The sequence below is a fragment of the Bufo gargarizans genome, chromosome 5 (assembly GCF_014858855.1).
Source record: "Bufo gargarizans isolate SCDJY-AF-19 chromosome 5, ASM1485885v1, whole genome shotgun sequence".
NCBI classification, from domain to species: domain Eukaryota; kingdom Metazoa; phylum Chordata; class Amphibia; order Anura; family Bufonidae; genus Bufo; species Bufo gargarizans.
This window is the reverse complement of record NC_058084.1, coordinates 410,987,411-411,011,936: the sequence shown is the minus strand read 5'-3', so window position 1 is coordinate 411,011,936 and position 24,526 is coordinate 410,987,411. Positions and strand designations below refer to the sequence as shown.

Genomic DNA, 24,526 nt, shown 5'->3' with positions numbered 1-24,526 from the left:
GTTGCACAATGACAGAGTCTGGGGGTGGCGGCAGCATCAGAAGGTTGTCATTGTTTTCACATACTTTTTGTATATTTGTTGTTTCAAAATATATATATTTTCCTCACACTTTCATACGTCACACAACGTCATTCGGACCATACAGCAAAAGGAGTTTTTCAGTCACTCATCATTTTACAAAAAAAATAAAAAATTGGAAAGACAAAATTTCACTACAACGTCAATTGGTTCAATTGACGTTGTGGTGAAATTTTGTCTATCTAATTATTTTTTCAGATTATTTTTTTTTTAAAATGATGAGTGACTGAAAAACTCCTTTTGCTGTATGGACCGAATGACGTGTGAAGCTCATCAAGAGAATGCCAAGAGTGTGCAAAGCAGTAATCAAAGCAAAAGGTGGCTACTTTGAAGAACCTAGAATATGACATATTTTCTGTTGTTTCACACTTTTTTGTTATGTATATAATTCCACGTGTTAATTCATAGTTTTGATGCCTTCAGTGTGAATCTACAATTTTCATAGCCATGAAAATAAAGAAAACTCTTTGAATGAGAAGGTGTGACCAAACTTTTGGTCTGTACTGTACATGGAGGCAAAAACAATAATACAATACTAATAGGAGTTTATTATAAGCCACCTAATACAGTTGCATGAAAAAGTATGTGAACCCTTTGGAATGATATGGATTTCTGCACAAATTGGTCATAAAATGTGATCTGATCTTCATCTAAGTCAAAACAATAGACAATCACAGTCTGCTTAACCTAATAACACACAAAGAATTAAGTATAACCATGTTTTTATTGAACACACCATATAAACATTCACAGTGCAGGAGGAAAAAGTATGTGAACCCTTGGATTTAATAACTGGTTGAACCTCCTTTGGCAGCAATAACTTCAACCAAACATGCAGCAAAGCAGCCCCAAACCATGATGCCCCCATCTTCATACTTCACAGTTTGGATGAGGTTTGATGTTGGTGTGCTGTGCCTCTTTTACTCCCCACATAGTGTTGTGTGTTTCTTCCAAACAATTCAACTTTGGTTTCATCTGTCCACAGAATATTTTGCCAATACTGCTAGTAGGAGAGTAGCAGCAGTGCTAAACTTTCTCCATTTATAGACAATTTGTCTTACCGTGGACTGATGAACAGCAAGGCTTTTGGAGATACTTTTATAACCCTTTCCAGCTTTATGCAAATCAAGAATTCTTAATCATAGGTCTTCTGAGAACTATTTTGTGCGAGGCATCATTCGCATCAGGCAATGCTTCTTGTGAAAAGCAAACCCAGAACTGGTGTGCGTTTTTATAGGGCAGCTGTAACCAACACCTCTAATCTAATCGACTGGACTCCAGTTGGCTGACCCCTCACTCTAATTAGCTCTTGGAGATGTCATTAGTCTAGGGGTTCATATACTTTTTCCACCTGCACTGTGAATGTTTACATGGTGTGTTCAATAGAAACATGGTAACATTTAATTCTTTGTGTATTCGTTTAAGCAGACTGTGATTGTCTATTGTTGTGACTTAGATGAAGATCATATCACATTTTATGACCAATTTGTGCAGAAATCTATATCATTCCAAAGGGTTCACATACTTTTTCTTGCAACTGTATAAGAGTCCACAGAAAATCTAGGTATCTGTATGTGTGCAGCAAGTCTCTGCCCCTTCCTGCCTTTTCTTTTCAGCAGTGCTTTATTAACGACATAACACTGTGTCTGGAAACAGGCAATCACAATGTAGTTATTGCAATACACAGAACAATAAACATTATCACAACACCCCCACATGGCAAATCAATACTTACATCCTACCTAGAATAAATTTCTAGGTGCAGTCCCCCGAATGTATGTGTGCACACCAGAGTTATTCCCGTCACCCCTTCTCCAGTGTGCATTAGGCATGTCTTTGAGATCACTCAGTAATGTGGTCTTATCAGCACAATGGGGATGTGTACTTCTCTATACCACTACATTACAAGGGAAACTTTATTATACAGAATATTAAAAGTAATATAAAAAAGACAGAATTAATGGGGACAGAACCAATCAGTACCTAAAAATACCCTTACAATACAGCATCCTAAACTCTAATTGTGTAATAATTATCTAATTATCTCTAATTGTGTAATTATCTAATTGCCTAATTATGGGAATAAAAGGGCAAGGAACAAGAAAAAACAAAAAACAAATGTGGATAAATAGAATTGTAAAGGAAGCAAGAAATTACAAAAAGAAAGCATTTAAATGACTAAAACAGGAAGATAGCAAGGAAGCAGTAAAAAACTATAAGGAAAAAAAATAGAATATGTATAAAAACAAAAAAGCAGCCAAGCTGGAGCCAGAGAGACTTATTGCCAAAGAGTAAAACCAACCGTAATATATTCTTCAATTATAAAATGTTTAAAACCTGAAACTGTTGGCCCCTTACAGGGTGATGCGGGAAGAGTTTGAGAGAGTGAGGAGGTGTTGGCAGCAGATTAATAAGGTCTCCATCATGTGTAGCACGATGAACAACAGAGTTTTATTCAGAAATAACAGCATAACATATGAATATAACTTTCAGCAAGATCAGAATCTCTGCTTCTGGCTTTCTTCTATCTCAGCGCTCTCTCTGTACATGTGCAGCAAGTCTCCGCCCCTTCCTGACTTTTCTTTTCAGCAGTGCTTTATTAACAACATAACACTGTGTCTGGAAACAGGCAATCACAATGTAGTTCTTGCAATACACAGAATAATGAGCATTATCCAAACACCCCCATTTGTAAAGTTGCTTTCAGATATCTAAGAACTCTTAACAGTTATTTGGTGTAGCTTGTGCTTCTTGTTCTATTGTTCATATGGCGTTTTCTCACCAGCTTTACTTGCTAGGCTATTTTGAATATAGCAAGCGGTCCTGATTGCATCAGCCCAATTTGTTGTTGGTAGATCCGAGTCAAACAGCATACTTTTTCCGCTTTCAGCAGAGAGTTTGATTCTTTCTTTCTGCAACAATGTTTTGTTCGGGACTGTATGGTACAGTATTCTGGAATAAGATTCCATTTCTCTTTAAAATGATTTGTGTCTTCTCACTTGTGTATTCAGTTCCATTGTCTACACATAGAATCTTCAGCTTTTTCCCAGACCAAAAAAGGTTGTGCACCCCTGATCTATAGACCTGCTCTATAGTCTGTATTTTGGCCATATACACTTAAAGGAAAACAATCATAATTATATGACAAAGATGTTTACCATCATCAGCTATCATTTATAATAAATGTTAATACACGCGGCCTAAACTTTAGCAGATAGGTATTGGACATAATATGACTCTGGGAATCATTTTTAACATGGAAAAAAATAAAAATAAAAGACAATACGCTGCTCCACAGCGGTCTATAAACTACTACTAAAAGCATGTACAGACGTCATACAGATCGGCCCACAGCACGGCATGCTGGGAACTATAGTTTGAGAAAAGCAGGAGACATCGGCGGAAAAGGCTGCTGCCGTACAAGACTATCTAGTGCTGTGGAAGGCGACATTTACTATAAAGGTGTTTAACAAAACAGCCTCCTGGTGCACCTTCATTAAAACATGGCCCATTTTCCAGAATTCACATATAAATACACCAGCGCATCACAGTTTTTACATAACACATTTTATAAAGGAGCAGACATACACATGGGTTGGCTTACCTAATCTGCGCCTTTGAGGCTACTTTCACACTGGCGTGTTGGTTTCCGTTTGCAAGATCCGTTCAGGGCTCTCACACGGTCCAGAACGGATCAGTTTTGCCCTAATGCATTCTGAATGGAAAAGGATCCGCTCAGAATGCATCGGTTTGCCTCCGATCAGTCTCCATTCCGCTCTGGAGGCTGCTTGCAGCGTTTTGGAGTTCGTCTGACGAAACTGAGTCAAATGGATCTGTTCTGACACACAATGTAAGTCAGTGGGGACGGCTCCGTCTTTCATTGACTTTCAATAGTGTTCAAGACGGATCCGTCTTGGCTATGTTTAAAAATACAAACGGATCCGTTCTGAATGGATCCGCCTGTGCAGATCCATGACGGATCCGCACCAAACACTAGTGTGAAAGTAGCCTTCTCCCATTCTCTAGGCAGCATCTCCTTTGTAACCTCCTCCCAGCCAGGCTCCTTCCCAATCCGATCTGCTCTTGTGTCCCACAGCTGGGGACGCTCCTGTATGAGGGAGAGGAGTTTTGCAACATCCATCTTGTTGCTTAGCAACCAGATCAGATAGCTTGGGGGTGGGTTCTGGTCCTGCACATGTGCTCACTTCCTAGTTTGCACACATAGAACACATGGCCACAATGGGCTGTGCCTAGCATTTCCATTTTTTGCACATCAATGCTTAGGATGACACACAAATGTGTTCCGTGTGCATTCCTTTTTGTGCGGACCCATTGACTTGAATAGAGTCACAGAGCGTGGTTTGCGGACAATAATAGCACGTGTTCTATGTTGGAACAGAAATACTTAAATTACTCTTAGGCCCCATGCACACGGCCGTTGTTCACAGCCGTGTGCGGGCCGTGGAACCGCGGCCTGGATCCCTCCTGAGAGCAGGAGTGCACGGCGTCACTGGTTGCTATGACGCCGTGCGCTCCCTGCTGCCGGCACAGTACAGTAATACACTGGTACGATCTATACCAGTGTATTACTGTACTGTGCCGGCAGCAGGGGGCGCACGGCGTCATAGCAACCAGTGACGCCGTGCACTCCTGCTCTCAGGAGGGATCCAGGCCGCGGTTCCACGGCCCGCACACGGCTGTGAACAACGGCAGTGTGCATGGGGCCTTACCGGTAATATGTTTTCCATGAGCCCATGACAGCACCTGTGAGAGATCCTCCCCCCTCCGGACAGGAAACAGGAACTTCCAGATCCTTAAATTGGTCCACCTCCTTCCGCCACTCAGTACTTAACAAGATTCGTGGGACCAGCAATGCACCTATATATAGTGAAACTAACACAACAGAAGAAAATAGCACCAGGGAGGGAATTATGTAGGTGCTGTCATGGGCTCATGGAAAACATATTACCGGTAAGAGTAATTTAGGTATTTCCATTACGCCCCATGACAGCACCTGTGAGAGACTAGACTAGATAATCAGGGAGGGACTATAGCTTGCAGCACCTTTCTCCCAAAAGACATATCCTGCACAAATGAAAGGTCTAATCTGTAGTGCTTGTAAAACGTAGAGGGGGAACTCCACGTTGCTGCCCTACAGATCTGATCAATAGTAGCACACCCTTTCTCTGCCCAGGAAGAGGCCACTGCCCTAGTGGAATGAGCTGAGAAATCTGAAGGAACCTGACAATCTGATTGCAAATATGCCAGACCAATCACTCTCTTGATCCATCTAGCTAAAGGTACGGCTCACGACCTTCGAGCCCTTGTTCTGCCCCTGAAACTGCACGAAGAGTTGCGGTGTCTTCCTGAAGCTCCTTGTAGATTCTAAATAAGTACAGACACATCTTCTGACATCTAAGGTATGAAAAGCTTTTTCCCCCTCGTTCTTAGGGTCCTGACAAAAGGAAGGGAGAACTATCTCCTGAGATCTGTGGAATACCGACATTACTTTGGGCAGAAATGCGGGATCCGGTTTGAGTACGATCCTATCCTCCAGAATCTGAGTATATGGAGGAGAGGATGATAAAGCGGATAGTTCACCTATTCGTCTAGTCTTATATGACAGCATCTTCAGAGGGATGTCCCCAAGAGGCTCAAACGGAGCCTTGGTTAGAGCAGAAAGGACCAGGTTAAGGTCCCATGGGGCTGACTTAGATCTAACTATAGGACATAGTCTAGAGGACCCTTTAATGAACCTCTTGACCCAAGGATGAGAGGCCAACCTAAAATCGAATAGGACACTGAGTGCCGAGACCTGGACCCTGAGAGTGCTAGGCTTAAGCCTCTTGTGAAGGCCTTCCTGCAAGAAATCTAAAATTAATGCAATATTGGGTGAGCTCAAATCTAGGCCTGGCCCTGCAAACCGGAGGAAGGTCCTCTATACCCTGAGATAAATATCGGAGGTGACTTTCTTCCTGCTAGCTAGAAGAGTCCCAATGACTTGTTCTGAAAGGCCCTTGGACCTGAAGAATGTCCTCTCAAAATCCAGGCCGTCAGGTGGAGGTTCTTGACTTCCGGATGAAGTAGAGGGCCCTGATATAATAGATCCTGTCCTTCCGGGAGTATCCACGGGTCGGCTATTGACAGCCTCCTCAACCAGGCAAACCAGACTCTTCTTGGCCAAAAGGGTGCTATTAGAATTACTGTTTCATGCTCCTCCCTGATCTTCTAGATCACTCTGGGCAATAGGCTGATGGGAGGGAAAACATAGACTAAGCCTTCCCCCCATGGCTGTGAGAGAGCATCTGTGCCCTGCTCAGGGAAAATAACCTTTTGCACTTCCTGTTCTCCGCCGAAGCAAAAAGATCTATTGTGGGACTTCCCCATAGGGCTTCTATTTGAAAAACCTCCTGGTTCAGACACAAATTGGCTTGACTGAACCTGTGTCTGCTGAGAAAATCCGCCTGGAGATTTTCTGAGCTCTTCAAATGAACCGCGGAAAGAGAGAGCTTTTCCCTGTATTAGCAGGAAGATTCTGGATGCTAGTTGCATTAGTTGGGGGGGGGATCTTGTTCCCCCTTGTTTGTTTATTTAGGCTACCACCGAGGCGTTGTCGGATAAGATCCTGACATGTCGCTGGGGCAAAGATGGGAGACTTTCCTTCAGTGCACACAGGACCGCCCTTAATTCCCTGCCATTTTGGGACTGAGTACTCTGGGATTTTGACCAAGGGCCTTGGAAAAAACCCAAAACTGAATGGGCCCCCCATCCCCAAGGGCTTGCGTCGGTGGTCATTATCAAGGGGTCGTTTCTCAACCACTCCACCCCGACTGAGGTTCTGAATATTTAGCCACCAGGCTAGGGACCGGGTTACTGACCTCGGGATTACAATCTTGCGGTCCAGTGACAACAACCCCCGTCCCATCTGGACAAAATGTGACACCGAGTGGCGGAAGGAGGTGGACCAATTTAAGGATCTGGAAGTTCCTGTTTCCTGTCCGGAGGGGGGAGGATCTCTCACAGGTGCTGTCATGGGGCGTAATGGAAAAACAAGTTACCTTCTTTTTTTTTGCGGACCCACTGAAATTAATGGTTCCATATACGGAACTGAAAAAACAGCCGCAAAATGGAAAATAAAAATGTTCATGTGCAAGAGGCCTAAGTAAGTGGCTCAGTGATAGAAAACAGAGGGTGGTTATTAACGGTACACACTCCGATTGGGTCACTGTCACAAGGGGAGTACCTCAGGGGTCAGTATTGGGCCCTATCCTCTTCAATATACTTATTAATGATCTTGTTGAAAGCTTGTACAGTAAAATACACAATTTTTGCAAATTACACTATATTGTATAAAGTAATTAACACAGAAGGACAGAACACTATACAACCCACAGACCTAGATTTTCACAGTTCTCTAAAAGGGCTCATTCAGATGGCCATACGAATGAGTCCACAATTTTGCGGACCGAATGCAGACCCATTCATTTCTATAGGGCCGCAAAAGATGTGGACAGCACACTGTGCACGTGGTTCCGTAGAAAAGAGAGCATGTCCTAAATAGGCCTCTTCTATTCTAGTTGCAGCCAGGTACAGCCAGATACACAAAACACTACAGTCTTTTGAATGAGCCCCAAGTGTAAGGTCACACAGCTAACAGCTTCCACTGGTTCAGTAATGCTAAATCTACAACCAAAGGTTTTCCCAGGGACTTTAATGTTAAAAAGTTCAACTTTTTCAGAGTGTAAAATGGTGAAGGTTTTTTCAGTGTTACTTCTTGGAAGCAGATTTGATTGTGGGTTTCATAAAAGTAAATGTAGAGAAACCTCAACCAAATACTCTTCTAAAACCACCTCAGAAATCTGCCAAGAAAAGTGACCTATTTGAAAAATAAAATAAAAAACAAACATTATGGTCACCAGGGGTCTCACTTCCAAAGAAAAACTTTTTCCAGGGTGCGGGTGCCCACAGAGAGGGCTCTGAGTGCCATAGGTTCGCCATCGCTGGTATAGATAATAAAAACAGCATGCTGATCTGGCCAGAAAAAAAAAAAAAGGTGAAAAATATAAATGCTGGATCCATTTTGCCAGATGACACTGGTATTTCTCAGACTGATCAGTCTTACAAATGCCATCAGTTGGCATACATTATGCCAGATCCAGCAGGCAGCTCCAGTGACTGAACTGCTTGCCAGATCACTCTCCCGCAAGCGTGAAAGTAGCTTAAGAGCACAGCAGCGAGGTGGGCCATGTCAGAGCTATCAGAGATGCTGAGCCTGATAAAAACTGCCTTTCTGTAAGCGCGACCTCCAGAGCTGAAAAACATGGTGTGAAGTAAGGCAAAGGACATCACAGCAATACAGTACTGACAGATGCCACAGAAGGGTGATGCTCCCTGCTTGTGAGAGATATGCATCTAATTGTGTAACGGAAACAGGGAACGACATAGCCGAAAAAGACATTAGGGAAGCACAAAAAAAAATAAAAAATTTCCTTCACAGGTATGTTTGTATAAAGCACAGCCATTAAGCAAACTTTTCTGAAAGCTCAGGTAAACATTAAAACCCAACACAGGCCTGATCATTAAGGGGATAAAAACTAAACCATTAAACGCAGCACACCATGTTCTTGTATCCTGCAGAGTCTAGAGGGGAAAAAAATAAATAAAAAAAATATATAAATATGGAACTATGGAGAACAGATTCCACTATATGGCTCCAGTCCAAGTCATGCATTTAAAGGGAACCTGTCACCAGGATTTTGGGTATAGAGCTGAGGACATGGGTTGCTAGATCGCCGCTAGCACATCCGCAATACCCAGTCCCCGTAGCTCTGTGCTTTTATTGTGTAAAAAAAGCGATTTGATACATATGCAAATTAACCTGAGATGAGTCCTGTATGTGAGATGAGTCAGGGACAGGACTCATCTCAGGTTAATTTGCATATGTATCAAATCGTTTTTTTTACACAATAAAAGCACACAGAGCTATGGGGACTGGGTATTGCGGATATGCTAGCGACCATCTAGCAACCCATGTCCTCAGCTCTATACCCAAAATCCAGGTGACAGGTTCCCTTTAACGTACACGTTAAACGGATTGGAGAAATATGCGAGCCCATCCTTCGTGCCAGCAGACAGCTCCCTAGAGCGAACAAGCCATTACAACTAATGAACGGTACTAGGAAATGTATTTATAATAAACTCATATTTAAGTAAGTATTTTCTAAGGCCTCTTTCACACTTGCGTTGTCCGGATCCGGCGTGTACTCCACTTGCCAGAATTACACGCCGGATCCGGAAAAACGCAAGTGAACTGAAAGCATTTGAAGACGGATCCGTCTTCAAAATGCTTTCAGTGTTACTATGGCAGCCAGGACGCTATTAAAGTCCTGGTTGCCATAGTAGTAGTGGGGAGCGGTATACTTACAGTCCGTGCGGCTCCCGGGGCGCTCCAGAATGACGTGCCATGCAATCACATCATCCATGCGCTTGGGGCGCCCTGACGTCACTCTGAAACGCCCCGGGAGCCACACGGACTGTAAGTATACTGCTCCCCACTACACTTTACCATGGCTGCCAGGACTTTAGCGTCCCGGCAGCCATGGTAACCATTCATAAAAAGCTAAACGTCGGATCCGGCAATGCGCCAAAATGACGTTTAGCTTAAGGCCGGATCAATGCCTTTCAATGGGCATTCATTCCGGATCCGGCCTTGCGGCAAGTGTTCAGGATTTTTGGCCGGAGCAAAAAGCGCAGTATGCTGCGGTATTTTCTCCGGCCAAAAAACATTCCGGTCCGGAACTGAAGACATCCTGAACGGATTTCACTCCATTCAGAATGCATTAGGATAAAACTGATCAGGATTCTTCCGGCATAGAGCCCCGACGACGGAACTCTATGCCGGAAGACAAGAACGCAAGTGTGAAAGAGCCCTTAAACTCCCAGAGAACCCTTGAAGCAACCATTCTCTCCCCCCCCCCCCCCTTTAGTGCCTGCATCTAAGCTGTGCTTGGAGATCCTGTAGTCACCCATTCTGGCCAGTGTTTTGCCATCTGGCTTTCTTCCTGGCAGGATTCATTATTGCTCAGGATGAAAAATGTCATAAAAAAGTAATCCACATGCCCACAATATTTCCCAGACTCCCACCATCTGGACCTAGTGGTTATCAAAAAAGAAAAAAAACACTTGAAGCACCCAGTAGTCAGAACAGCAACAACCATCTGTCTGTGTCAACACGTGCTAATATTTCCCGTAGAGAAAGCAGCCAGACGTGAACAGCGGCTTCAATAACGCAAACAAAGAAAAAATAAATAAATATATATATATATATATATATATATATATATTAAAACATAAATAAACGACAGTCAAGCTCCTCGTCTCCACCGACTTCCAGCAGCGCTCGCCGCCGAGTGAGGTAATCGCGCGCCAGTGACCTCTTATAAAGGCGCCTTCCCCGCGCTGCTTTTTGTTTATAGGACAGCCGCCCAGGCCACGCCCTCTCCTCAGAATGTACCAACATGCTCTGAGGAGGGGGGTTTCCCACGATTAAGCAAACCATAAACCCATTTCACAACCTCTGATATAGATCATTTTTAATATAAGTGAGTAAAGTAAGGCAGGCCGGAGAGTAGGATGTGAAGCAGCGGTTCCAAGTCAATGTGCAGCCCACATACGTACTGCCCGCAAAGCGGCCACCCCTAGGGCAGGGATAGCTGGTGCCGCGGCGCGATCTCCGCATCTTGGTGACGGTGTGAAGCCTTCCCCTGACCCCCTCATTGATTCCCGCCTGAAAGTGACCGGTGAGGGGAATGTAATACACGTTACCCGCAGGAGACCAGGCTAAAGACCCCCTTCTGCCTCCGCCGTCATGGCGGACACCGAGCTGAAAGTTCCGGAGGACATGTTCAAGGATGTGAAGTTTTACCTCGTGGGGGACCTGGATCCTCAGGTAGACAGATCGGGGGGGCTTCTCCGCGTGCGGGGCTCCCGCCAGGCTCCGGGCAGGAGTGGGCAGGGCCGGTGTGTGACCCGGAGGGCTTCCTGCCACTCGCGCCCGTTTCCCGGCCTGTTGTGTCTCAGCTGCCGTCACTACTCCCGTTATGGGATGTTTAGTGGCTGCCACATAGTGATCCTAAGGAGAGATGCGGCGCGGATGACGCAGGGCGTGCACTTCCTGCTAAATAGTGAGCCCTTCAGTGCAGAAGTTGATTGAGTCTCCTGGACTTGAAGTGATGGCAGCAGATGATGGGTGTTATTGTGCCCAGCTAGTTGCACCATGCATGTCTCTGGAATCAAAGGGGATGTTAACACATGGCGGTTACCTTGCAAGGACAAAGTGGATGAGTTTCATCTCATCTCAGACATTGGGGGCTTATTGCCATACACCTGTGGGATCTGCTCCTATCTCCAGAATGGGATCCCCAAAGCAGAGGAGACCTCATGTGCAGCCCCCCCCCCCCCATTCACTTCAATGGGAGTCTGGAAAAATAGCGGAGTGAGCGCCCACAGCTAGTCTGAGGAGTCCCTGGTAGTGAATGGAGCGCGCATCGTGCAGGCTCAGCCACCGCTCCATTCGTTTCTATGGGACTGCGCTCCTTTACCTCGTGGGGGGGCTGCGCTTGCGCAGCATGCGCTCCTTTACCTCGTGGGGGGGGCTGCGCTTGCGCAGCATGCGCTCCTTTACCTCGGGGGGGGGGCTGCGCTTGCATAGAGACTGAGAGAGGAGCCTAGCGGAGCATCCGCTGCAGTTCTCGAAGGTCCTTCTGTTATGAGAAGAACTTTGGCTGGTGCACCAGAGCTTGTCACATGAAAGTGCTCAGCGGGTACAGGTCTATCCGCTGCTGTCGCCAGGGAAAGCCAAACTTAACACCTTTAGGCCCCTTTCACACGGGTGAGATTTCCGCGCGCGTGCAATGTGTGAGGTGAACGCATTGCACCCGCACTGAATCCGGACCCATTCATTTCTATGGGGCTGTGTTCATGAGCGGTGATTTTCACGCATCACTTGTGCATTTTGTGAAAATTGCATCATGCTCTATATTGTGCGTTTTTCATGCAACGCAGGCCCCATAGAAGTGAATGGGGCTGCGTGAAAATCGCAAGCAAGTGCGGATGCGGTGCGATTTTCATGCACAGTTGCTAGGAGGTGATCGGGTTGGGGATCCGATCAATATTAATAATAGCATTCTTAATACAGAATGCATAGTACAATAGGGCTGGAGGGGTTAAAAAAAATCCACTTGCTCGCGCAGCCCGGCTTCTCTTCTGTCTTCATCTTTGCTGTGCACAGGAAAAGGACCTGTGGTGACGTCAGTGCGCTCATCACATGGTCCGTCACATAATCCATCACCATGGTGATGGATCATGTGATGAGCGCAGTGATGTCATCAAAGGTCCTATCCCTACTGCACAGCAAAGAAGAAGACAGAAGAGATTCCGGCTGCGCGAACAAGTGGATTAAGGTGAGTTAAATTATTTTTTAATATTTTTTTTAACCCCTCCAGCCCTATTGTACTTATAAAGGGAAAATAATACAATCTACAGAACACCGTTTCCCAAGCCCGTTCAGGTTTGGGTACCAAACATGCCGATTTTTCTCGCGTGCGTGCAAAACGCATTACAATGTTTTGCACTCGCGCGGAAAAATCGTGCATGTTCCTGCAACGCACCAGCATCTTTTCCCGCAACGCCTGTGTGAAACCAGCCTTACGTTTTCTGGGACTTAACGGTGTTGTTCTGAGAAGACAAATAAGGGGGTCATTTATTAAAGGGGTTGTCCGGGTTCAGAGTTGAACCCGGACATACCCTTATTTTCACCCCGGCAGCCCTCCTGAGCCTGGCATCGGAGCATCTCATGCTCCGATGCGCTCCCGTGCCCTGCGCTAGATTGCGCAGGGCACAGGCTCTTGTGTTTACAATAACACACTGCCGGGCGGTAACTTCCGCCCAGCAGTGTGTTCGGTGACGTCACCGGCTCTGAGGGGCGGGCTTTAGCTCTGCCCTAGCCGTTTTACTGGCTAGGGCAGAGCCAAATCCCGCCCATCAGTGCCGGTGACGTCACCGGGGTTCCTGTCAGCCCCATGGAGAGCCCCGGTACGTCACCGGAACTCAGAAAATGCCTTTGCCCTGCGCGATTTAGCGCAGGGCAAAGGAGAGCATCGGAGCATGAACTGCTCCGATGCTCATGTCAGGGGGGCTGCCAGGGGGAAAATGGAGGTATGTCCAGGTTCAGCTCTGAACCTGGACAACCCCTTTAAGACCAGTGTTTTAGACGCTAGTCTTAATACCCCCTATAGCTGTCAGTGGATCCGCCGGCGTTATGAAGAGGCGGCTTACATTTAGACCGTTTTCTACACCAAAAACAGGAGTGGGAAATGATGAATGAGATGGGCTTGCCGGCCCCCGCCTCGCTCCCCTTTTTTTTAGACCTGTCCTGAGCAGGGAAAACTTGCAGATTGGGGCACAACTTTGCGCCAGAAATATGCCTAATATTGGTGTATTTCTGGATAGTAAATGACCCCCTAAATGTCTGGGGCCCCTGCTGATCACAAGAACATGATCAGGGAGATCAGAGTAACCCTTGCATGCCTTGGCCAGATTTACAGACGCAGTCGAGTCGGCTGTGGTACTGTGCTTCTGTGACATCCTTAAAAGTGGATGGGAGCCACTGAAGCCACGTAGGCTGTTTCCATCACTCTGGCCACACAGGCCTCTCAGGATTATTCCAATCTAAGCCATGTTTGGGTGAGTTAGGAATAACCCTTTAATTTTCCTTTCTTCTACATGTAGCATTACGTGCAAACTGTACACCACGTAATGTGTCGGTCTGCCACACTCTGAGTGAGCGGGGTCTCGGAGAGAGGGGTCCTGAGTGAGACCGTTGGGGTTCATGCACACGTCTATAGCCTGTTTTGCGGATTGGCAAAACATGGATACCAGCCTTGTGTGTTAGGCTTCTTTCACACATCCAGCAGAGATCTCAATACCGGAATTGAACGGATCCGTTTTGATTTTGCACATCGGGATGCATCCGTTCCGTTAGAATGCGGTTGTGTGAAATCAAAACGGAAATAAACAGATCCAAATACAATGAAAGTCAATGGGTCAATCCGTAATAAGGACAAGAACAGGACATGTTCAGTTTTTTTTGCGGACCCACACAAAATGCAGATCGTATGTGGACTAAAACAATGGTCATGTGCGTGAGCCCTTATCCATATTTCCTATTAGTGTTGTCTTAAAGTGGTTATCCGAGGCTTGAAATAACCCCCCATATGCCCAGGCCCCTCACACTGATTCTACTTACCTGGCTGCCTGCACCGCTCCTGATCCCCGCACGGCCGCAGCTGCTTCTCCCTGTGCGTGGATGAACGCATCCGGTGTAGGCGAAGGGGGGGGGGAGGGAATGGCAGACGGGTCCTCGTCCCCGTCTGCCATTTGCTGCCCCCCCCCCCTACACCGGATGTTTTCATCCACGCACGGGGAGAAGCAGCTGCGGCCGTGCGGGGATCAGGAGCGACGCAGGGAGCTGGCTAAGTATATTCCCTGTAAGGGGTCCGGCTTATGAGGGAGCATTTGTTAGTGTCGGATGACCCCTTTAAGCTTTAGTGATGTTATTGGTAGTGATGAGCGAACTTCTGTTTTAAGTTCGGCGTCTAAAGTTCGGCTTCCGGTTAGCGGAGAATCCCGATATGGATTCCGACTTCCGTTGTGGTCCGTGGTAGCGGAATCAATAATCGGCCATTATTGATTCCGCTACCACGGACCACAACGGAAGTCGGAATCCATATCGGGATTCTCCGCTAACCGGAAGCCGAACTTTGGACGCCGAACTTAAAACAGAAGTTCGCTCATCACTAGTTATTGGTCATGTATGGACAGTTACATCATTGGAGAGTTTCCAGCAGAGGTAAAAGCACAGTAGCTCCGGGACGGACTGGGCACCATAGCGGAATAGATGTGGATGTGTAATGTCATCAGCACAGGGGGCAGACTTGTATTGAATGGGTGGAGGAGCTGACCATATAGGCCTACCACAATGGGATACATCACAGCCTTCCATCGGATGTGACTGAAGGTCCACAATTTGAAGTGAACATCCCCTTAAATGGGTTTTACAAGTTATTTATACTGATGACTTTTTTACTTTTAGCCCCCTTAGGGGCTAGTACCTAGTATCTTTTAATCCCTTGCCCTATTCACCCTGATAGAGCTCTATTAGGGTAAATAGGACTTCACACTCTCCCTGCTGCCCTGTGCATAGTACACACAGAGCAGCAGGGAGTTGACCATGGCAGCCAGGGCTTCATGGTAACCGATCGGAGCCCCAGGATTACACTGCTGGGGCTCCGATTAGAAGCTGCCACTGCCACCAATGAGGAGGGGACCCTGTGGCCACTGCCAACAATGAATATAATAATGTGCGGGGGGGGGCCTGTGGTTATATGATTATAATATTGGGGGGGGCGCACTGTGCCACCAATTAATGTAATTAACACATTCATTTAGGCTCCATTCACAAGTCCTCAACATGTTTTTCGGATCCGCAAAACACGGACAGCGGCAATGTGCGTTCCACATTTTGCAGACCGCACATTGCCAGCACTAATAGAATAGGACATGTTCTATTTTTTTGCGGAGCAGAAGTGCCGATCCGCAATTCCGTGTCCGGGCAGCACATCATGCTGCCCCATAGAATTTAATGGGTCCGCAATTCGGAACGAAATTGCGGACGTGTGAATGGAGCCTTAAATGAGTTTAGTTTATGCCTGTCTCATGGCTGCCTGTCTCTTAGTGATGTCATATTGTTAATAAAGTTTAGTGTAAAAAAAAAAAAAAAAAGGACATGATGTTGAGGAGCTGCTGCAGGTAGTCATACTGTATATACTATGTATGTTCTGCTCCTCAGTACACTACTGTTTATCTGTTTGATACCTGGGCCCTTAACTGAAAGCCAGGTCACATGATACTTATGGTCCATTCACCCGTCAGTATTTTTTTTCCAGATTCTCGTTCCCTTTTTTGCGGATCCGTGTTTCCGCAAAAACCTTCAGTTTTTGCCAATTGTACATTTGCATCTTTTCTGGAAGGAGGCATATATGTGGCTATTTCCTGGAAACAGATAGAAACAGCAATTGCAGGTGACCTATTGGTGCATTCCTCATGTCATCCGCATTTTTGTGGACCCAATGACTACAATGGGACTGCGTACCGCATTTTGCGGACAATAGTAGGACAAGCTCAGTTTTTTTGTGGCTCAGCATAACGATACAACGTTTTTTGCGGGGCCATTGAAATGAATGGGTCAGCATTCCGTTCTGCAAATTTGCAGGAAGGGATCTGGATTACAAAATACTGATGTGTAAATGGACCCTTAGGGAGAGGCTACGGTATGGATGTAATAAAAATTGTGCCCGACAAATAGTGCCCCTGTCAGTAAGTGCCATAAACATAGTGTTCCGCAAAAATAATTGTGCTAAGCTGATACTGTGCCAGGGTGCCCCACAGTAATAGTGCTCCCAAAAGTGCCACCTATAGTAATAATTATCTCCCAGGTGCCCGTAGTAGTAGTACCCATACAGTGCCCCCATTAGTAATATTGTCCCCAACTCTTCCTCAGAAGTAATAATGGCCTCGTAAGTGCCCATAATAGTAATAATGTTCTCTAAAGTCCCACAGTAGTAATAAAGCCCACCATAATGCGCCTGGTAATAATAATTCACCCTTTATTAACCCCACCCTGTAGTAGTAGAGTAAACCATAATGCCCCCTAAATCATTATGTCCACCTATATTGCCCCCACTATTATTAATGCCCCCTATAGTAGTAGTATAGTCCACAATAATGCCTCCAGAAGTATTAGAGGCCACTAGGCCTGAAGCGTATCAGAGGACGGCACAGCCAGCACAATGACCTCATCACAAGGGAAGCTAGGGACGCAGGCCGGAAGACAGCGGCATGGAAGCATTTTTTTTTAATGATCTTTGGATCCTTGCTCCTTGTTGTTGGGCCACTATATGGGGGTCATTATTATAACTAGGGGGCACTATGGGAACTCTATAAAGGTTTGTTTTTCTCTACTGGGACACATTGTGGGGGCTTTTTACTACTGGGAGCACTACGGGCAGGTATCGTTACTTCTGGGGCGTCATTACTACTAGGAGGACGCTTTAGGGAGCATTAGTACTGTTTGAGGGCACTATAATGGGACATATTTACTTCTGGGGCACACTGTGTGGGCTCTAATACTACTGGAGGCATTATGGTGGACTTTATTACTACTATAGGGGGCATTAGCAAAAGTGGCCTGTAGCCTTCGAGAGTGAACGGCAGGACAGGGAGACATGCATTCAACTGTATCACTGTCCTCATGACAATGATACAGTTGAATATCGAGAGACCCTAGCTAGCAGCAGCAAAACTTTGCTGGATACCAGGGTAGTCCTACATGTTTTGTATTCCTGCTGTTAAGGTCCTTTTACATCTGTCTGTATTGGGCACTGATCAACCATGCAACATGTCACTCAGTGCTCGTTTAACCCTTTAATGACCTATGATGTAAATATCCCAGGTTGCAGCGGAGTGTATGGCGCAGGCTCTGGAGCTGAACCCGCCATAGACACAGCATGCTGGCTGTGCTATACAGCCGACATCCTCCTGCAACAGCCGGAATCGGATAACTCTGATCCTGGCCGTTTAACCCCTCAGATGCTGCAGTCAGTAGCGGTCTGTATCTTGGTGTTGGTTACTGCGATGCATTAATACGTTTTATATTACAGGTCGTACAACTGCTGAAAGCTGGAAAAGCTAAAGAAGTCTCCTATAATGCATTGGCTACACACATCATCGCAGAAGATGGTGACAATCCTGAGGTTGGAGAGGCTCGAGAGGTCTTTGATCTTCCTATTGTGAAGGTAGGTGACATCAACAGTTCACCATTAAAGGGGTTGTGTCCACCACAGTGACCTCGGATATCTCCGGCAGTCCCCTGGAGAATGAATGGCGATCAGTGGAACCTGACCCCCGTTCTCGGGATCGCCGGAGTCAGACCCCCTGCGATCAGTTAGTTATCCCCTATCCTGCAAACTTGCCACAACTTCCGTAAAGGGCTGTGTACAACTTGTTTTATCTGTAAAGATGGTTTAATACCTTTCTGACTGTTTTGAACCCATTCATTCAGGTGCATGCTGCTGCGTCTTCTTTTTGACATGTCACATGTTTGTCATGTATGGCGCTACAAGGATTGTCCAGGTGCACTGCTTAGCAGTGTCTCGGACATGCTCAGTCCAGGTGCGGTCATGTATCGTCACATGCTCAGTGATGAAAGGGGTTGGCCTCTTTGTAATGAAATTTTGGAAGTGTCATAAACCAATGTGTAATGGCCTGTGCAACTCTGAAAAGGGCCATTCCATTTGGTGCCACACTTGCTGAAGGTCCCACTACTCATGGGCTCCTTGTGTAAACGCTTGGCATGTCGGCCACTGCATTCGTAGTAATGTGATTCCCCCAGTGCCAACGTCACCACCACCGGGGAGGCGATCACATGGGTGAATCGCATGACTGCTAACAACCTGGGAGCTATGGGCGCAGTGGCCACCATGTCAAGGGACCCAAAGGCCGATAGAGGGTTCAGCATGTGTGCTGCCATAAGAAATGACCCGTTTCCGGTTTATGACATTTCTGAATTTTAGGCCTGTCCATGTCATAAGTGTGACTGGAAAGAGGATGGAGTCATATGACGGTTACCGGAATCTACCGACTGGTACGTTCATGCAGAAAGTTGACTGCTTAGTGCTTGGGTGACGTCCACGTGGGATGCATTTTATGGCAGTAAATCTGCCACAGATTATTAGCAGATCCCCTCCAAAAATTTTCAAGGAGTCGGCGGCAAGATCTGCGTGAGTTGCATGTGGATTTTGCTGCAGATTTTCTGTGGGTATCATCCTCGGCATTGCAATCCATGGTGGAAAACTGCAACATAAATTGAAGTGCTGCGAATTTATAATCCGCACTGCATATCACGTTGTCCAGATTCTTTGCGGACATTGCTGCTATTGTGAAATGCTGCAGATTTTCTGCACAGAAATCTGTTGCGGAAAGTCTGCAGCATTTTTGTCCAAGTCCAAGAAAATTAAAGTCTCAAATACCCATTAATATTAGTGCACATTCTCCAATTAACAGCCGCCTAAAGACTGCACCTCCTCTAGTGCTAAGAGAGGCCATTGAGATAAGTTACAATGTCTGCTGTATACATTGAGGAAAGACTCTTTTAGGGTCTGTATGGCTGGAGGTACCCTTTAATGTGAGTGGATAAACTCTGGCTGTGTACTGAGCTGTCGGCAGACCTGCTGTACGGTTTCTGTGCCATGTGCTTATATTCCCTAGCACCAATAAATGCTCTTTTATATCTGACCGGCTCTTGTATTGCTGTAACACAGTGAACCGTGCCGCTGGCTTTACTCTCATTTCCAGACAGATTAATTTTCCAGAAAATATATCAAAGCTTTGCTCTAACTATCCCATTGCGCAGGAATGTGCTCTTGCAGTACGTGCAGTATCATGATATTACTGGACAGCACAGCGCAACATTTGGTTTAAAGGGTCACTAACTTTTCAAAAGACTTTTAATATATTATCAAAAATTTAGATCAGTGGGGTCTGCGCACTGCGAGTCTTCCACAATCCTCTAGAACGTGTGGAGAGAAGCCTGCGGATATCACGCTCACATGTCCCCTCCTGTCACAAGAATGTTGTCCCCATACCCTGTGAAGCCTCCTGAAACAAACAGGGCAGCCAGTCGGACATGCGCTCATCCGCTCCATTTATTTCTATGGTAGTTCCGGAGATAGCCAGTATCTCCCATAAAAATCAATGGATCAGATCACCACAAGCCGGACCGGCTGCTCCGTTAATTTTAGGGGGACTCCACCATGGTACAGTTTCCTCATTCTCGTTATCGGTGGGGGTCTCAACAGTAGGACCTCATTGATCTAATAGTTATCCCCTATCCGGTGGGGGCCCCCGCCGATCAGAAAATAAGATTTTTATTGTTTTATTTTTTCTGATCGGCGTGGGTCCGACACACAGGACCCCTGCCAATCGCCTGTATGAGAAGGCACCGGGGCTGGCAGTAGTTTTGCGGCCTTCTCTCTGCTCACCAAGCACAATGCCATACATTGTATAGCGGCTCTGCTTGGTATCCTAGCTCACCCACATTCACTTCAATAGGACTGAACTGCTCCTAGTCCCTGTGACTGATGAGGGAAAGCTGTGAGAAGCCCTCAGTACTACTGTAAGGCCCGTTCATACTTCAGTTATTTCCATCAGTTATTGTGAGCCAAAACCAGTAGTGAAGTCTCCACAGAGATCAGGTATAGTGGGAAGGTCTGCACCTGCTCTGTGGTTTTGACCAACACCTGGTTTTGGTTCACAATAACTGACCAAATAACCGAAGTGTGAACTGGGCCTAAGCGCTGCTGCCTCCTCGAACAGCTGATCGGCGGGGGTCCCGGGTTTTGGACCCCCACCGATCAGATACTGATGACCTTTCCCATAGGACAGGACATCGGTTCAAAATCCTCAGAAAACCTCTTTAACTTAACCAGAATACTCCTTTCACTTTCTCAATCAGGTCATCCTTGTTGCCAGACAGAGACCGCCTGTAGTGATTCAATTACCGGATCCCAAATTTCACTAATTAATGCAATGCACTTTTGTGGGCATCTTCATCTAGTCCAGTGGTGGCGAACCTATGGCAGAGGTGGCACTCGGAGCCCTCACTGTGGGCACCCGCACTCTGGAACAAGTCTGTGGTGTACCAATATGCCTTAGACTCTTCCTGCCATTCATCAGTGCAGGGCGCACTATGAACAGTACAGGCAGCGCAGTGAATGTAGGCAGGCTATTATAGCTAAGTGATAAAGTACATGGAGGATATACTATTGGACAGTATTGTGCCGTGTTGGCACTTTGCGATACATGTGGGTTTTGGGTTACAGTTTGGCACTGGTTTGCCATTACTGATCTATGGAGATCAATAGAGCTATTATGCTGTTATCTAAATTTTGTACCTACTATTATAATGAGGGTTAAAATGCAGATACTGTCTTCCCCTCACAGCAGCTGTAAACTGACAATGGAAAACCTATTTATATGGGGGTTCTCATCATTTGTGCTGACTGCCACACAAGTACTGTGTTTTGTATTTCATTTCAAGTGATATAGTACTGCCGAAATGAAACCGACTAGCAGCCAGAATTCTAAGAAAACAAATAGCATTCTATGAATATTACGTTTGTGATGGAAGGGTCAACGGAACCTGTCAACCTGCCACCCCCATGTAGTGGTACTGCTAGGGAACAGGCCTGTCAGAAGTGGCGCGTTAGTATTGCGAGGAACTTCCATTACAGCACGCTCTGAATGTTCTGTAAATTACTAGAGGAGAGTCCTGGGCATAGCGCCCTGCTTCACTGCCCATGTGTCAGGTCCTGCTGTATCCCGGCCTGTGGAACATCAATGGAATCAGGACTGCGTGACTCCTCAGGAGACCAGGACTCCCCACATGACCCTCCCGGCTAATTTACTTACAGCACATGCCGTAATTAGAAGTTTTGTTATATACATAATGCACTTTTGACACAGGCCCATTTACAAAAATAAAATAAAAATCGTATCTACATTTTCAAGGTTTGCAGCTCCATATGACATTGACTTGAAAGTCTGAACGTTACTCAGAGAACTGTCTTTTGTTTTTGTTTCATGAAACTTTTTTGTTTTACTGTAGACAGGTGAAACTTGAAAAATTAGAATATCGTGCAGAGGTTAATTTATTTCAGTAATGCAACTTAAAAGGTGAAAATAATATGAGATAGACTCATTACATGCAAAGCGAGATATTTCAAGCCTTTATTTGTTATAATTTGGATGATTATGGCTTACAGTTTATAAAAAACCCAAATTCACAATCTTAGAAAATTAGATTATTGTGAAAAGATTTAATATTCCAGGCTCAAAGTATCACACTCTAGTCAGCTAAGTAGGAATCACAATCATGGGAAAGACTGCTGACCTGACACTTGTGCAGAAAACCATCATTGACAACCTCCATAAGGAGATAAAGCCTCAAAAGGTAATTGCAAAAGAAGTTGGATGTTCCCAAAGTGCCGTATCAAAGCACATTAATAGAAAGTTATGTGAAAGAGACAAGTGTGGAAGACAAAGGTGCACCAGGAGCAGGGATGACCGCAGCCTGGGGAGGATTGTCAGGAAAAGGCCATTCAAAAGTGTTGGGGACTTTCACAAGGAGCGGACTGAGGCTGGAGTTAGTGCATCAAGAGCCACCACAGACAGACGGATCCTGGACATGAGCTACAAATGTTGTATTCCACTTGTCAAGCCTCTCCTGTAGCGTCTTACCTGGGCTAAAGAAACTGGTCTATTGCTCAGTGGTACAAAGTCCTCTTTTCTGATGAGAGCAACTTTTGCATCTCATTTGGAAACCAAGGACTCGGGTCTGGAGGAAGAATGGAGAGGCACGCAATGCAAGATGTTTGAAGTCCAGTGTGAAGTTTCCACAGTCTGTTTTGATTTGGGGAGCCAAGTCATCTGCTGGTGTTGGTCCACTGTGCTTCATTAAGTCCAGAGTCAATGCAGCAGTCTTCCAGGAGATCTTGAGGGCACTTCCATGATTCCTTCCACAGACTAGCTTTATGGAGATGGTGACTTCATTTTCCTGCATGACTTGGCACCTGCCCACACTGCCAAAACCTGGTTCAATGACCATGGGATTACTGCGCCTGACCTGAACCCCATAGAGACTCTATGGGGCTTTGCCAAGAGAAAGATAAGACATGAGACCGAACAATGCAGAAGAGCTGAAGGCTGCTATTGAAGCATCCTGGTCTTCCATAACACCTTAGCAGTGCCATAGGCTGATGGCATCCATGCCACGCCGCATTGAGGGGCCCAAACCAAGTACTGAGTACATATGCATGATTATACTTTTCAGAGGTCCTACATTTTTCTATGTAACATCCTTTTGTATTCATTTCATGTAATATTCTAATTTTCTGAGATTGTGACTTTGTAGTTTCATAAGCTGTAAGCCATAATCACCCGAATTGTAAAAAATAAAGGCTTAAAATATCTCGCTTTGCATGTAATGAGTCTATCACATATATTGGTTTCACCTTTTACGTTGCATTACTGAAATAAATGAACTTTGCACGATATTCTAACTTTTCGAGTTTCACCTGTATTTATAGCTACAATTTCCTTAATGCTTGTGTGATCCACAGTTTGTATCCTGCAAGAAAACTAATGAAATTTTTTCCTCCTATCTTACAGCCCTCCTGGGTCACATTATCAGTTCGATGTGGCGCTCGTCTACCGTATCCTTTGAATTACTGTTTTAAGTAGATTTTTACAGTACTTTTGTTCTTTTGGTTTCTTTTACCCTTTGAAAGTTTGTCATTTACGCTTCCTACCATTAACAAAATGTTACTTTTCAGGAGCCAGTCGGTGAATCTAGTTAAGACCCGTTATAGCGTTTTTTTGTTTGTTTTTTTTCTCATGAAGTCTTATCAAGCGAAATTTGGGGCAGCGATTAGATTAATTGCTTCAGGTTTGGCTTCTCTAAGGCTCTGAGCTCAGTTTGTGGCGTATACCGGGTAAGCTTCCAGCATATACATCAAACGTATCCGTAGGGCTCCGTTCACCCAACAGAGTCCTTTCAGTCTCCTTTGATCAGGTATTTTTTGTACACAATATCCTAGGAAACTATGATTTCTATGCAAAGGCATTCACAAAAAAAGTATTCCATGCGGTATACATTTTATTTTTATTTTTTTTATTTTTTTGCAATGGTAATCCATACAGTGGCCTATGTTGATGGCATATGATGTGCAGAAATAATAAATTTCAATGGATCCAGGAGCACAGGTGTAACAAAGACCTCGTAGATCCAGGAGTAGTGGCGTAGACAGGGTGTATATTAAAAAGTAAAAAATGAGCACATAAGGCTATAATTAGGGCTGAGCGCATGGGGTCGTATTCTTTTAAAAATTACCATACCTTTTTAATATGGGCTCCATCCAACTGTAAAATATATGGCCTCCACTGAGGTCTTTCAGCAAATATGGTGAGACTGACTCGTCTCGCCTCTTATCACGTGTCACTTTGTTTATTCGCATAAATTACTGTATCAAAATAATAAGCTGAACTCTGCATCGTTAACGAGGCACAAAGCCAAGTTCGGCTTAGTATTTTGATACAGCAATTTGTGACACCTGATAGAGGCGAGACGAAGTCAGTCTTGCGATATTTGCTGAAACATCAGAGACCTCCACGGAGGCCATACATTTTACAGCAGGATGGAGCTCATATTTTTAATAAAGTTTTTAAGCGAATCTGGTTCAGATACAGAAGTCCGAACCCAACCTGCTCAACCCCA

The 24,526-nt window shown here is 45.4% G+C and overlaps 1 protein-coding gene across 1 annotated transcript in view; it reads left to right on the top strand.

Annotated features, from left to right (window-relative positions):
- The first annotated feature begins 10,638 nt into the window (after positions 1 to 10,638).
- LOC122939086 (PAX-interacting protein 1-like) overlaps positions 10,639 to 24,526 on the top strand; it is a 51,607-nt gene continuing 37,719 nt past the window's right edge. The window contains exons 1-3 of the mRNA XM_044295059.1: positions 10,639 to 11,026; positions 17,856 to 17,990; positions 23,422 to 23,465. Of these exons, the coding sequence (XP_044150994.1) occupies positions 10,946 to 11,026; positions 17,856 to 17,990; positions 23,422 to 23,465 (260 nt within the window). The 5' untranslated portion in view covers positions 10,639 to 10,945. The remainder of the gene's footprint in view (positions 11,027 to 17,855; positions 17,991 to 23,421; positions 23,466 to 24,526) is intronic.